Source organism: Pinus tabuliformis, chromosome 1_2 (genome assembly GCF_031772625.1).
Source record: "Pinus tabuliformis cultivar Carrire ecotype Pingquan chromosome 1_2, CPIR1, whole genome shotgun sequence".
NCBI classification, from domain to species: Eukaryota; Viridiplantae; Streptophyta; class Pinopsida; order Pinales; family Pinaceae; genus Pinus; species Pinus tabuliformis.
Genome location: NC_142298.1, coordinates 314,332,046 through 314,346,919, shown reverse-complemented (window position 1 = coordinate 314,346,919; position 14,874 = coordinate 314,332,046). Strand labels below are relative to the sequence as shown.

At 39.1% G+C, this 14,874-nt stretch overlaps 1 protein-coding gene across 2 annotated transcripts in view; it reads right to left on the bottom strand.

Annotated features, from left to right (window-relative positions):
- The window catches only part of LOC149205623 (NOL1/NOP2/sun family protein / antitermination NusB domain-containing protein), a 297,843-nt gene that overhangs the window by 166,680 nt on the left and 116,289 nt on the right, over window positions 1-14,874 (bottom strand). For both annotated transcript variants that reach the window (XM_089395127.1, XM_089395126.1), the window contains exons 7-9: window positions 12,164-12,255; window positions 12,019-12,079; window positions 11,612-11,671 (exon numbers count right to left, since the gene is read on the bottom strand). In XM_089395127.1, the coding sequence (XP_089251253.1) occupies window positions 11,612-11,671; window positions 12,019-12,079; window positions 12,164-12,255 (213 nt within the window). The remainder of the gene's footprint in view (window positions 1-11,611; window positions 11,672-12,018; window positions 12,080-12,163; window positions 12,256-14,874) is intronic.

Below are 14,874 nucleotides of genomic sequence, written 5' to 3'. Positions count from 1 at the left end.
TTGAGCAAAATGCTTCAATTATACGACAACAAGGTTGACGAATTTCAATAGTCAAAGACTTGGATAGGAGAACGAGCTCTGTGCACCGGTTAAGCAACCTAGAGGACCGAACTGCTCTGATACCAAATGAAGCGAACAAAGTTCCTTCTACAGATTAATTACTCCAAAAGACTTGGAATGTCAAGATATCCATTTAGGATATAAATATTATATTAAATAAAAATGAATAAGAATGAATGATAAGATTTACAAATGAGAACGAGAGGCTCGCTTATATACCAAGCAAGTGTCTCTTCATGAAGAGTCATGTCCTATTAGACATGCCTCTTCAACCTAATTACTAACTTAACTAACTATTATTTATGATTATTATCTTTTACATTATATTTATATTGTTTATATATTTTATTTGTTACATTCTCTGACTACATGCACCACCTATACACATTGCAATATGCAACAACTGATAGTAGACTACCTTGGGATCTCCATATCAACTGGGTAACTCAAATTCTCTGCATACAACAATTATTTTGGGTTGATTGATCAGTTAAATGGTTGATCACTGAGTGTGGTTGAAGTTCCACTTCCACAACTTGACCTCCACTAATTCGTCTGATAATTAGAACTAGTTAAACTAACAATAACTCAAATTAACTTAAATAGATTGCTACAAATTAGCAATCAATCATGCAAATCTAAACTCTAACTCCTCCAACTCGAATTTACTAAGTAAACTTGGTGACACAAGCCATCTTACACAAGTTAACATCATCCAAGTTTTCTGTTGATGTGGAAATTTGAACTTTAATCTAGTTTGACCAAGGCAAAGTCAAAACTAGATTTTCTTGCTACATTTTCAACACTCCCTCTCAAAAAGAAAGGGATTTTAAACCACCCCTATTATGCACCTGTGGACCTCGAACTTCCCTCTTGACAAGGCCTTTGTTAAAATATCTGCATCCTGTTCCTATATCGGAATGTACTGCAACAACATAATTCGCCTCTGCACACAATCCCGTAGATGGTGATACCGAATATCAATATGCTTGGATCAATCGTGAAAAATAGGATTCTCAGAGAGTTTGATACAACTCTGATTATCATAGTAAATCACAGTGGGATCCATCATCTAACCAAACAAGCCAACAAGTATCTTTCTTATCTAGATCGTGTCAAATGTTACTTGACTTGCAGCCATGTATTCTGCTTCTGCTGAGCTGAGTGCCATTGATCTCTGCTTCTTGTTGTACCAAGAAACTGCTATGGACCCAACACTAAAAATTCCACCTGATGTACTCTTCTGGTATGATGGACTTCCTGCCCAATCTGCATCAGTGAAGCCACACAGCTTCACTCCCTTTGTCTGTTTGTACCAAAGTCCAAAATGGGTAGTGCCTGAAAGGTACCGTAGAACATGCTTTGTTGCCTTCCAAAAAAATTTGGTTGGCCTAATCATAGCTTGACTCAATTGGTTGACTGCATAACACATGTCTAGTCGTGTGTTCACAAGATACATGAGTGAACCCACCAACTGTCGATAAACAATCGCATCCACTTCCTCACCTGAAGTGGCATCCTCTTTCCTCCAGTTGGTCGCTAGAGGAGTCTCCATGGGTTGGCATACTTGCCCTGAGAGACAAACAGTTCCCCATCACCTTGCCATACTTCCAATCCAAGGAAGTAGTGCATGAGACCCATGTCCTTCATCTCGAACTCTCTTGCAAGGTCCTCCTTGCAAGATCTGATCAGTTGCTCATCACCAGTAAGGATCAAGTCATCAACATATAAAACAATAATCAACAATTTACCTTCTACCAAAATATGATATAGGTTTGCATCCGCTTCACTTTTGGTGAAGCCCAAACCAATGAGATAGCTATCGATCCTGATGTACCAAGCACGAAGTACTTGCTTGAGACCATACAATGCTCGCTTGAGTCTGCACACATGAGACTCTCGATCAAAAGTCTCAAATCCTTTTGGTTGCTCGATATACACCTCCTCCTCAATAACTCCATTGAGGAATGTAGTTTTCACATCCATCTGGTGGATCTTCCACCCCATCTATGCAGCCAAAACAAGGACTAATCCAATGGATGAGTACCTTGCTACAGGAGCAAAGGTCACCTCATAGTCAATCCCCTCCACTGAGAGTACCCCTTGGCCACAAATCCGGCCTTGTACTTTTCTATGCTTCTGTCTGTTGCCTGCTTCACCGAGAAGATCCATCTCAAACCCACAACTGATTTGTCTACTGGTCTTGGGACCACTTCCCAAACATTATTCTTCACATTGGATTCGTACTCCTCCAATATTGCATCAACCCATACAAGTTGCTCTACTGTTTCCTTGAAAGAGGATGGCTAAATCTCTACTAGCTCCGTCATGCGAGCCATGTAGCCAGTGTACTGATCTGGTGACCTTCTCTACTTGCATTGATTTGAAGGAGCACCCACATTCTCCTTCACATCCTACACAAATCTCTGAGCTTCTCTAGTTATCTTCTTACCTTCTCTGGATGATTCTGCTTGAGTGGTTGTCTTCACTCTCTGCTCCTCAACTTGTGGCTGCTCGACAACATCTCAAGGCTCCTCCTTTGCAGCCAAAAGCTCCTCCTTTGGAACTAAAAGCTCCTCCTCTGGTGGGATCTGAAGCTCCCTCTCAAGAGAGCACTGCATGGCTTTGTCTTCATCAAATTTGACATCCTGTCACACAACTATCATTCTGAGGGATGGAAAATACACACGGTAGCTGTGGGGAGTTTCTGTGTAACCCACAAACACCCCCAACTCTATTCTCAGCAATAGCTAGAGGCTCCAAAGATCCTGAAGTGCGACACATCCGACTTCCTCCCCGAGAAAGCCTCCTCTGGTGTGATCATGCCAAGAATCCAATGTGGACTCCTGTTTTGCAAAAAGATCGTTGTGTTGCATGCTTCAGCCACAAGTGCATAGGTAGGCTCTGGTCATGCAACATCACCCATGTTGCTCCCACAATGCTTCGGTTCTTCCTCTCAGCCACCCCATTCTACTGTGGCTTGTGGGTTGTTGTTGACTCTCGTCAAATGCCTTCTTTTGCACAGAGTTTTTTAAACTTATTTGACATGAACTCACCTCCATTATCACTCTTGAGAGCCTTCACCTTCTTGCCCTTTTCTTCCTCCGCCAATGCCTTGAACTCTAAGAACTTGGAGAAAGTCTCATCCTTCTTCTACATGAAGAAGATCCAGCACTTTCGCAAATAGTCATCAATAAAGATAACAAAATACTTGTGCCTAGTAGTGGAGGTTGTCGAGAAAGGTCCACAAACATCAAAGTGGATCCTTTTAAGGACTGCATGTGCTTTGTTGTCCTAATCATGGAAAGTGGCTTTAGTGTACTTCCCCAAGGTACACCCTTTTCATGTGTCCTGCTGCTCTAGTGCTCCTTTGGGGAGGCCTGTGGTAATCTATTGCATGATCTTCAAAGCACCATGATGCAAATGGCCAAGTCTTTTATGCCAAAGTTCGCCAACATCGCGGCTCTGCACCTTCTCCGCCTTTGTGCTCAATGCAGCACAATCCTTCACATCTAGCTTGTAGAGGTTCTTCACACGAAACCTGATCTGCTTCACCTGTCCCGCGGCAATGTGTTTCAGGAATGCCTTTCCTTTGCTGAAGATCACATTGTAGCCACGATCTTCCAAAACTGCAACAAATATAAGATTCTTCTTTAAACTATGAAAATTCAATTACTCAAATCACCACTGCATCAACTGATTAAGTTCCTTCTATTTGTTAATCATTGAACAAATTATTTATTGTTTCCTACAGTAAACACCGAAACTAATACACTGTAGTCTTCACCAATTAAATTATAAGCGGAAAAAAGAAATTGAGCAAGAAAGAAATACACAACACATTACACCGTTATGTTTGGACAAATGTCCCCGAAAAAACCCAATGTGGGAAAATTGGTGTAGCAGCTGCAGGTTTGTATTATTAAGCAGTAGTTTCTGAATACAATCTTTCGATGCCTTGCTGGCTATCTAGTACAAAGAATATCACTGACAGAAGAATAGTGAGAAGTACCTCACACTATCACAGGCAATCCCAATTGATCCAACCACAGAATGGCTTGCCCCTTGCTGCCTCTGCACAGTGACTGCGTCACCCAGCGTCACAGTGTCTAGGGATAGCATCACTCCCTCTGCTGCTCAATTTTCCTCCCAGGAACTTCAATTTCCACCTCCCAATCTCACACCTCAGCTTCCGACTTCAGAAATCGATTCCTTTAGCAAAAATACAGACCTCCTCAATGCTTTGCGCTGCCTCTGGGTCAGCCTACGCTGGCCATCTTAGCCTTTGCACTGCCTCTCTCGGATCTCTCTCTGCCTCCTCTACTGAGTATTCTCAGATCAAGAGAAATCTCTTACCAAAACTATCCCTGCCCCTCATTGCAAAAGACCACTTCAAATTCTCTTCCCATCAACTGTTGTGCTTCAGAAATTCGATCTTCTAATCTCCACTCAATGTGTCTTCCAAATGCCCATCAAGCCTCCTCTTATAATCCTTTTGTTGAGAACCAATGGCCCAGATTAGATTCTAATCAATGGCTCAGATCATTTTGACTTGATCCTTGTCTTCTTCTAGAAGTTTCACCCACAATTAGATTAATACCCTTTAATTATTTTAATTTCCTAAATTTAGACTTAGGCACCCATTAAAAATAATTAATTATTTTAATAAAACTGTCTTCGGGTCGATTTTCCCAAAACGATTTTTGCGTATTGTGGAATACATGTGTCCAAGCCTCCCTGCAAATTTTGAGGCTCAAAGAACATCTAATGCTACCAGAAATCAACATAAACCCGAAACAAACATCACATCCTTGAGCTTGAGAGGGGAGCCCGACTCCCTTTGAAAGGTGACTATACCAATCTCAGTCGCGTTGTACCTTCCATCATCTCCCATCTCGATGTGCATCTGGAGATCCTTCTCCTCCAAATCACTGAAAAAATCTCTATTCCCCGTCATATGGAACGAGGCACCATTGTCGAGATACCACACACTTCCCATCATTGTGTTAGCCATGCATGCAATGAGAGTAAAATCAAGCTCGAACTATGAAGCTAAGGCTTCACCCGTTGCTCCTCCTGCGGTCTTCTTGCTTGCCTTCTTGTGTGGACACTTCGTGGCATAGTGCCCAAATTCATGACAGTGAAAGCACTTGATTCTGGACAAGTCTTTCTTCTTTCCCCCTTGACTAGATTCTGCTTTGGATTGGATTTCTTCCCTTTCCCTTTCTTTGTCTTTCCATCCAAGGCATAATTCTCCTCATCCTCGCCCTTGGATGAAGTCTCGTCTTTGGTATTCTGCCTTATTTCCTCCTGTACCAAATCAGACCACAAGCATTCCTAATTTGGTAGTTTCTCCCTCCCGTTCACTGAATCTTGGTAGTTGTGCCAACTCTTGGGAAGGCCTAGAAGGGCTAGGCTCACCAAATCATCCTCTGCTACAGTAACACCAACTTGACCAAGTTCATCACGACATTGTGTGAACCTGCTCAAGTACTGTGGAATGGTCTTGTTCCTCTGCATCTTGATATTTCGAAGCTTGTCCTTGAGTGCCAATTTCCTGTGGTCACTACTATTCTGGAACAAATCTGTTAGCGCTTGCCACATTGCATACAGAGTCTCTTTCCCGTGGAGATTTGAGACAATATGGTCTTGTACTCCCTCTAATATGATCCTCCTCCACTTGGCAACACACTTCTTCCATTCTGCTATATCCTCTGCATCAAATGTTGCCAGTTTCGAAATATCATTATCAATGAATTCCTTCAACACATTATCCTCCAACACTGCCTCCATGCGGTCCTTCCATGCAACATAATTCAAGCTTCCCTCAAGAGCATACTTGAGCCTTAATCCATTGAAAGCCATCTTCTCAGTCCTGAAGAAAACCTGCAACCCTGATCTACAAATTCGAACCTCTTGCAATGACAACTTCGAAATCTCTGCTCTATAATGATTACAACTCTGATACCATATAGAAATTAATGTGTAGATTCAATACTGCTCATGAAATTTACTAAATCACAAGACTTAAAGCTACTCTACTGACCTACAAAAGTTAATTCACCATCTAAAACAAGAATCATAGACATGCAAGAGGAAACATCACACATGCATAGAGATTTATCTTGGAGAAAGAAACTGCTCAAGAGTCAAAACCCCTTACTATCTATATTGCATTAGAGAATAGAGAAGAAATACAATGTTTGCTCAAGCTTGAGCACACCCTGCAAGTGTATAGTCTATCCCTTTCACTGACTTAATGAACCTAGCCAACGCTTAGCCAATTTCAAGCCTTCCCAAGCTCCTATTTCCTTGCCATGTTCCCTTGGGAAATTGCCCCTACTTTTTTAGGAATTTCACTATGGAATTGCGCAATTGCCCTAGGTCATTCCTTGACTGCATGCACCACCTATATACATTGGAATACGCTACAACTTATAGTACACTGCCTTGGAATCTCCATCTCAACTAGGTAACTCGAATTCTCTACATGCAACAATTATTTTGGGCTGATTGATCAGTCCACTGGTTGATCATTGAGTGTGGTTGAAATTGCACTTCCACAACTTGACCTCCACTAGTTCTTCTCTGACAGTTAGAACTAGTTAAACTCACAATAACTCAAATTAACTAATATAGATTGCTACAAATTAGCAATGAATAATGCAGAACTGAACTCTAACTCCTCCAACTCGAATTTACTGAGTAAATTGGATGACACAAGCCATGTCACACAAGTTAACATCATCCAAGTCGTCTGCTCATGTGGAAATTCAAATTTTAATCTAGTTTGACCAAGGCAAAGTCAAAACTAGATTTTCTTGTTGCATTTTCAACAGTAGAAGAGTTTGACTGAGTTTTCCGATTCTTAAGGGTTTTGCCCTGGCTGAGTGCCTACATCTTGTGTCCATTTGTCTTTGATGATCTTCATGTTTTGTAGTTGTTTGATGAACAAAAACATAATAATAAGAAGAAGAAGAAAAATCTAATCAATCAAGTAAAAGAATATCACAAGCAACTATCAAGTTAAGAGAAATCAAATTAAAGGAACACTAATAAGCTGCCCTATGGATTTCTTATATTTTTGGCCTAGACCTAGAGCTTGGGATGCACCGCATGAGGGTGGTCCTATTTAGCATTTTGTAGTTAGGGTTGTCAAGCTCCCCAAAAGGTTTGAACATGCTCACTAGAGATTACATCAATATCACCCATACTACGAGAGATGAGGTTACCTATATGAATTTTGAATTTTAATATCTCTGAAATGCCAGCAAGGCATATATTATGCATTGTTTCTCTTATATAAGGAGCACCCAAGCTGGAAGTGGTATGCAAGCCCTAAAGGAGTCTCACGATCTTGGCATGGCACTTGGAAGAAAAACAGAAAGGCAGCATACAAGGAAAATGCAGCAGAGGTAAACCCATTTCTTGGCCTCTTGGAACTGAAAGAAATACATCTCCAGTACACTTCGCTCCAGAAATAAACAATGTTAACAGGGTAAAGCATCGGTCTTTGTCCAGACTAAGCAGCTATAAACAGCTAAACTAAGCATCCTTTTCAGCTTGATTTCAGAGGTCTCTTTGTGATTAAGGTGCTGATAGGATGCCCGTCATTGAAGGTTCTGTTGTACAATATTTGAGAAGCTGTGTTAGATTTCTCAAATATGCCCAGCATGTCAAATGGCCAGAGAACTTGATTCAAGACACATATATCATGGAAAGAAGGCAGCTGGCATAGCAAGCTTTACATTTGACAAGGTCAACGAGCCAATTTAGGAGGAGCATTCCAACTTCAATGGAATATTTGGAGGGGTTTGTTATAACTGCTCGGATAATTTATTGCACTCATCCCCATGAGATCTATCCTTGAGGATTCATTGAATTGCTGGGAGGAATATCCTAACCCCTTTTCTCGACACACTCTTAATCGTTGATTCATTCATCAGCTCTCCCTTGATTTATGGCACAGTGCTTAATTTTGTTGAGATCCCTGCATTCTACTATTCTAGTACAGAAGGGAGCAAATTACATTCCTAGGTGGATGTTTTGCATGAAAGGAAGACAAATGGCATGAGGTCCCATTCATTGCAAATTTTTTCATATTTTGAGCACCCAAATTTGTCAATGGCTGTTTCAAGTTTCAACAGACAATTTAACTACTTTTGCACACAATGCTATGGAGATCCCCATTTAAAGGAGTTAATTAGCATGATTGAAGGAGGACCCTAGCTTTGGGAAAATGTTTGACAACTCGCACATCATTCAAGGGCCCAAAGGGTGTATTCAACTTCTGAAGAAAACTTTTTAATTGTCATGTAATATAATACTCCCTAAAGCATGGATCTAAGATCTTGTTGCTACTCTGTTATTACTTGTGTGAGTAAAATGTGGATCTAAAACCACTTGTTGCTATTATGGGGGAAAGTTGTTGAGGTGGATAAGAACATAGTATTTTAATTATTTTTCCTTGGAGAATAAAATGGATCTAGGAGCTGTCAAGCATACTTTATTAGTTTTCCTTGGAGACAGCATGGATCTACATAGTTATTGTTATCCATTGGAGAGATTTGTGGATCTATAAGCCACTATTATTATTCTATTGTAAGAGGTTGAGCTAGAGACTCTATTTAAAGAGTATATATCTCATTTGTTTCTCATTGTTGGATCTGAGGAGATTCCCTTTGGAGCTTAGCTGAATATCTTGCTGGCCACTGAAGTAAGGATTATCTTTTGTGGCATATGTGTTTGGACTCAATATTGTCGAAGACTAATGTTGTAATTTGCTTGCATCAAATGTGCCATGAAGGGTTCAATATGGATTACCTTGTTCCTTTCTTTAGAAGAATTTAATTGTAATGCATTCCCCCCATGAAACCTCCATTTATTGGTAGAAAAGTCAATGAGTACCTTTATTCAACCCTCATGTATGTTCGAAGTCTCTTCTTTATTCAGGATTTCAAAAGTTATTTCAGTACTATTGGACAGCAAGATAGGGCTGTTTGTGGGTTGTTAATTCTACCTGCGTTCTCTCTTAATCTTATTCGAAAGAAGCTGATAGTCAGTGGCGTTCCCAGTTTGTCTTGACTCAACTTTCCCAATAGATTGAGATTGATCTTGGTCCACCCATCACTTCCTAAAAATCCATATTACAAATTTTGTTTCACTAAATTAACTTCTCTAATTGACCTTGAGATTCCATTTGCATAACTTTAGCAATCTTAGTTTAAGACTTAAGTATACTCCCCTTGTGTCGGAGGAGAGGTAGACTAAAGTATGAGTGGGAGATTTGTTAAAATTGGCAACTATGGCCAAACTCCACATGGGTTTTATGACAGCTGATTTTTCTTGGATTCCTCTCTCCGAGAGGTGTAGGATTGATCTAAAGATCATCCAATTCTGACATGTACAAATGAAGTTATGAATTTATTTTGATTATGGTCAAATTGTCAAGATCGGCCAGCAAACTTATGTACGCTCAAAAGCCCAACAATCACGTCTATTAATCCTCAACGTTGCATATAAATAGAAGGTGACTTAGCCTCATTTGGACACACTCATCTTCACACTTCTCTCTCTCTCCTCATTGATTGCGTATAGATTTCTGGGCCTCTCTCTCTCCACATGTCCGAAATTTCAGGAGAGAAAATTTTCAAGAGGCCAAATTTTTGGACAGTTTGACCAAGCGTTGGCCAGCATGCTTGACCTCCTTTGACTGCTTTTTTGTGCGGGCTATCTCTGTTTGGGCAGGCCGCATTTCTGGGCACATAAATCAAAGCTAAACGTTGATTGTTGACCAGCATTGACTGCAGCTAGGGCTGACTGCAGGTGGGTTGTTTGACCAGACTTTGACTGGGCTAAATTTGACTGTTTTGAGGGCTGTTTTATCTTGTTGTTTGGAGGCTGAAGTTGACTGAAGTTGACCAATTTGCTGAGGGTCAAATCTGCCCTGTTGACCAGCGTTGACTTTTCTAGTTAGGGCTCTTTTGCTGCTGTTATAAATTATCAGATTTGTAAATTGTACTATCTCTCTGCTGAACTATTGAAGACTAAAAGAAGATTTGATCAAGGGTTTCCCCACATTGGGGTTTGTCCCTAGCTGGTGCCACATCTTGTGTCCTCTTGTCTTCGCTTGTCTTCTACTGTTTATGTTTATGCTCTATCTGCATTTTACTATAGATTTCTAATCTGAATATTGATATTGGGCTAATAAAGAAATTGAAGTAAAATTGCTCTAAAGCATAGAACATACCATTGTTACCTAAAATTAACAAGATTCTATGGTAGCAATGGATAGCCCCCTCTTAGTTTGTCTAAGTCCTTACTTGTAAGTTGTGCTTTAGGGATTTATCACAATAAGTGACAGTTTGGGTGGTAACTGGGAGGAAGGAGCTAGTCCCACCCATCATCTGAATCAGTGGTGCATATATCAACACCAAAGGCCTACAGAATAATACCCTCCAATGAGTGGCCTAGACAAACATGGGTTGGGAAGTAATCATAAGTGGCATCAAAACACCCCTACTAGTGGTCAAGGTAGAGGCTACAGAACCAATGTAAGTGCTCCTAGCATTCAACACTGAGAAAACCCTAAAAAGCTAGTGATGCAACTCTAAGCAAGTTTCCTATCTAGTGTCCCAAACTGGATGAAAGGATGTAATTGTGTAACTGTTACATAAGAACTCTGAACTTTGAAGTAATACTCCATGAGAACAAAGGCCTGTCTAATGTATAAGGAAAGGTCCCATTGGTCAAGAAATCTGAAGAACATTGACAGACATCTGCCCAATCCCTTGTAGAGACAAAGAAACCTCCCTCTAATCTCATAATACTTCGGTGACTAAAGAAAAAGTGTTCCTCGATCTCTACCTCATTCAACAAGCAAAGTATACAAATTTGTTTCACCCTTAAGAGTTGGTGATTAGTGTTGACTTTCAATTGATGCAAGCACACCCAAAGTTGGCCAAGAGGAAAATGAAGCTCGTGTAGCAAATGGAACTGAAAGTACTTCGACTAGACAATTGAAGGTCTCTAGGAAAGATGTGTATTCTTTAGAGTCTATGGCTAGGGTTAATGTCTTGGCCTTTCTTGGCTAGGTTGGCAAGGGTCTAAGGGTCTAAGGGTCCTTCAACACCAAGTATGTAACCCTTGGTGTAAGAATTCTGTAATGTAAGACATCATTCCTGTTTCCCTCCATAGAAAGATTTAATAAATGATCAACCATCTGAGCATACACCTCCATCACAAACATGTCAAATTCATTATGCAAGAACATTATGAGACCTTCGCAATATTGTCTATGTCTGTCTAAATGTAAAAGAGGAAAATTGAATGCATATAACTAAAATGGATTAAATATAAAATCTTGTTAAATTAAAAAGGCATTCTTACATAGCTAACCCTACATAATATTATGTGATCCAAGGACTTGACAAATTAAACTTGTGCACTAATGAAGACAAATCTTGTTCAAGGAATGTTGCAACAATTCCAACAACGAAAAAACTGGATGTGAATTGATTTGTCACAAAAATAGTTAAAAACAATTGATCACCTGCAATCCCATTGAGAGACGGACAAACTCTGTCATGTGTGGAGATAACTCATGGGGGACCTGGAAAAATATAAAACTTTATTAGGTATCCATTTCAATGGTTGTTCTACCAACGGAAAGTAAATCAAATGAATTAAAGCTCACAAACAAAACATAAAAGTTATGTTTCGGTTATACAGAACTACATCTCTAGGAGAATTGTTTCTTCAATGTTACAAGTGTTCCAACTTCTTTTCTACTTATTCCCCATTAGGAGTGCTATCACATTATTTAAACTAAACTAAACAGCTTAGGGTTTTCTATACCATAACAAAAATTTATAGTTTAGTTGTAATATGATATTTCCATAGTTTAGAAAATAACGGTTTAACATGAACAATATATGGTTTCACTTGAAAATGTCTTACCTTTAACTTGTTTAACAAAAGGACTAGATCATTTCTTGATACACCTCTGCCACTGTTGGCTCTGTTATACCAAACGATTGAAAAATTCACTAGTCAGACAGACGAACCTGTACAAAATGGATATTTGAGTTACAACCTACAATACCTCAGGCTGAAGCTTGGTGGACTGTTATTCCATTCCATCAACTGAATTGTTCCTTCTTGTCCTAAATGAGTCATCCACCGCCTTACCATCCACTTATACATGAAACAAGCAACACATTAGTAGCCACATTTGCAAGAGAAATAGTTACTCTGCAGTGTAATCTAAAGGCTAGTCACCATTTGACTAAGACAACTAGTAAATTCACATTTTACTAATAACATTCGTAAAAGAACTAGTTATTGTGGCCTAAAAGCAAATGACCACTGGACTACATCTCGGTCTAAATATATTTTGTTCTTAGCGATGTGGTCTGAGTTGGAATCTTAGTATCATTTATTCATTTTGAGGGATAATGATAAAGAATATGACATTGGAAAAGAAGAATAAGAAGAGCCTAAGAAGGCAAAGCCAGGAAAACTACTGCCAAATAAAATACTGAAAAAGGAAACTTGTTAAAAAAGAAAAGGAAATTCTTCACAAAATGAATCAAAGAATGTCTAAGAAGCCGACAAAATCCTACAGTGCATTTTTTAACAGATAATGAATCAAAGGTAATTCAAGCCATGTTTTCTATGCACCCAAGCCTCCCACTAACCACAAAAACAAAATTAAAGACCTGAGATTCAAGAATTAGCACTGAGAAGACATTGTGGAGCTAAGTAGATGAGAAGACTAGATCTAAAGTGATTACTTGGTTGGTTAAATGATCAAACTATCAAAACAGAATTACCTACAAACTCAAGCTTTCCAATAGCCCTGTTGTCGCACAAAGTGTCCAGGCACTGCGACAATGCTCAGAGTAAGGGTTGTCACTCTAATCCTTACTCACTCTGTTTAGACTCTCTCCTAGACAAGTCAAGGGGGGTAGTCCCTAGGGGTAAATGAATGAAGGAAACCTGTGGAACACAGGCTCTAGGAGACTTAAGGCTGAATAACTTAATTAAATTAATTAAGTTCTGATTAACAGAGTTATTGATTGATATCAACTGAGATGAATAAGACACAACCACAAGATAGAAATGATTTTTAGACCAGTGCCTTAGATGCTCAATTAACCATGAACCTACTTGAAGAAACAAAATCAAGCTATTCAGAAGAGAATTAGAGATGTGATAGAAACAACGATCTTAGCATGCAAAACAGTATAGCAATTAAATTCCGAAAGATCTAAATACCATGAAGAACCATGAAATTCAAATGCTAAGCAATTCACAATCCTAGAATTTAAATGATTTTTCTTTAATGACCCAGATCTAGAAAAATTTATCGTTCTCCTATAGTCAATCTTTAGAGGCGATTTAAAAGATTATTACGTGTGTTTGACTATAGAGAAATTAATACCACAAAATTTTTCTTTAAATTTTACCCCTAACACAAGAAGACACCAAGAAGGAACTTTAGATTTAAAAAATTTAATTATTGCTTAGGCAAATTTTTAATGTGTTAAGCTTATGAAATAAATTTAATGTGGTAAATGAAGAAATTAAATTTTTAATGTGACAAAAGTAAAAAAGGAAAAAATCAAAAGGGTTAATAAATCAAATTTTTAATGGGCCATAGGCCACATAAAAAATTTAAATTTTTTAAATGTGAAAGCGTGAAGTCCTTTGACTTCTTTTTAAAGTCACATAAAAATGATTTTTTTTAATTTTATAGTTTTTATTATATGAAAAATCCAAATGTCATAAAAAATCAAAATAAAAAAGGAAAAGTAAAACACAATGAAATAAAAAATAAAAAATAAAAAATAAAATCAAAGTAAAAAAAATTAAAATCAAGTTTTTTTTTGAGTTTCTATTTAAAAAGTCAAAGAAAAAAAAAAGCAAACCTAAAAGAAAAAATCGAATTATTAGAAGTGAAACCCTAAACTAAATTTAAGACAAAAAAGAAATCGAATGTTTGCTTTGCAAATTGACGGCGGCAAAGGATGGAGAGGAGTTCGAGCGACAGCAGGGAGAAATGCAAGCCGAGGGAGCTGCGATGGATGCAAGTTTGCAGGAAGGGAGGAGCGAGGGCTTTAGAGGAAGGAGATATGGAGAATCGCAGGTCAATTAGAGGGAGCCGCGATAGAGGAAGATGAGGCAATAGAGAAATCGACGCACAGGCAGAAAGGAAGCAAAGACACAGTGGTTTAGTGCAAGCAGCGAGGAGGAGGAGATGGCAGTGAGCAAGCAGATCAAGGGCAAAGGACGTGAATGGAGGCAGTGTTAAGGGATAGGTCTGCGAGATCAAGCAACGACGAAGCAAAGAGGGAAAGTTGCGTGTAGGTTCAAGGGAGAAAATGAAGGATGCAGAGGGCTGAGGAAGAGGGACGCGTAGGGAGAATGAGCCAGCAATGAGGGAATGCGGATATGGCAGCAAAGAGAGACAGAGAAAAACGCAGCAGAGAAGAAGGCTAAAAAAATGGAACAGAGAGGGAGAAAAGAAATGGAAAACCCCAGGTAGCAAAGAAATTCGAAAAGGCTTCCAGGCAGCAAATGGCAGCCCCAAAAACCCCAAAACAAACCCAGAAAAAATAAATTTCACATTAATATATCTTTGCTTTAAATTTTTATGCCAAAAGACCCAAGATCTGAATTTAAAACCCTTGGAGAATAATGCTCGTAAACCCCAGAAGTCCAAATCTTACCTTCCAGGGCCTAGATCTGGCTTCTATATCAATTTTCCCTTCAAATTTGCAGTTGCACAATGAAAAGAAAGCACCCAAACAA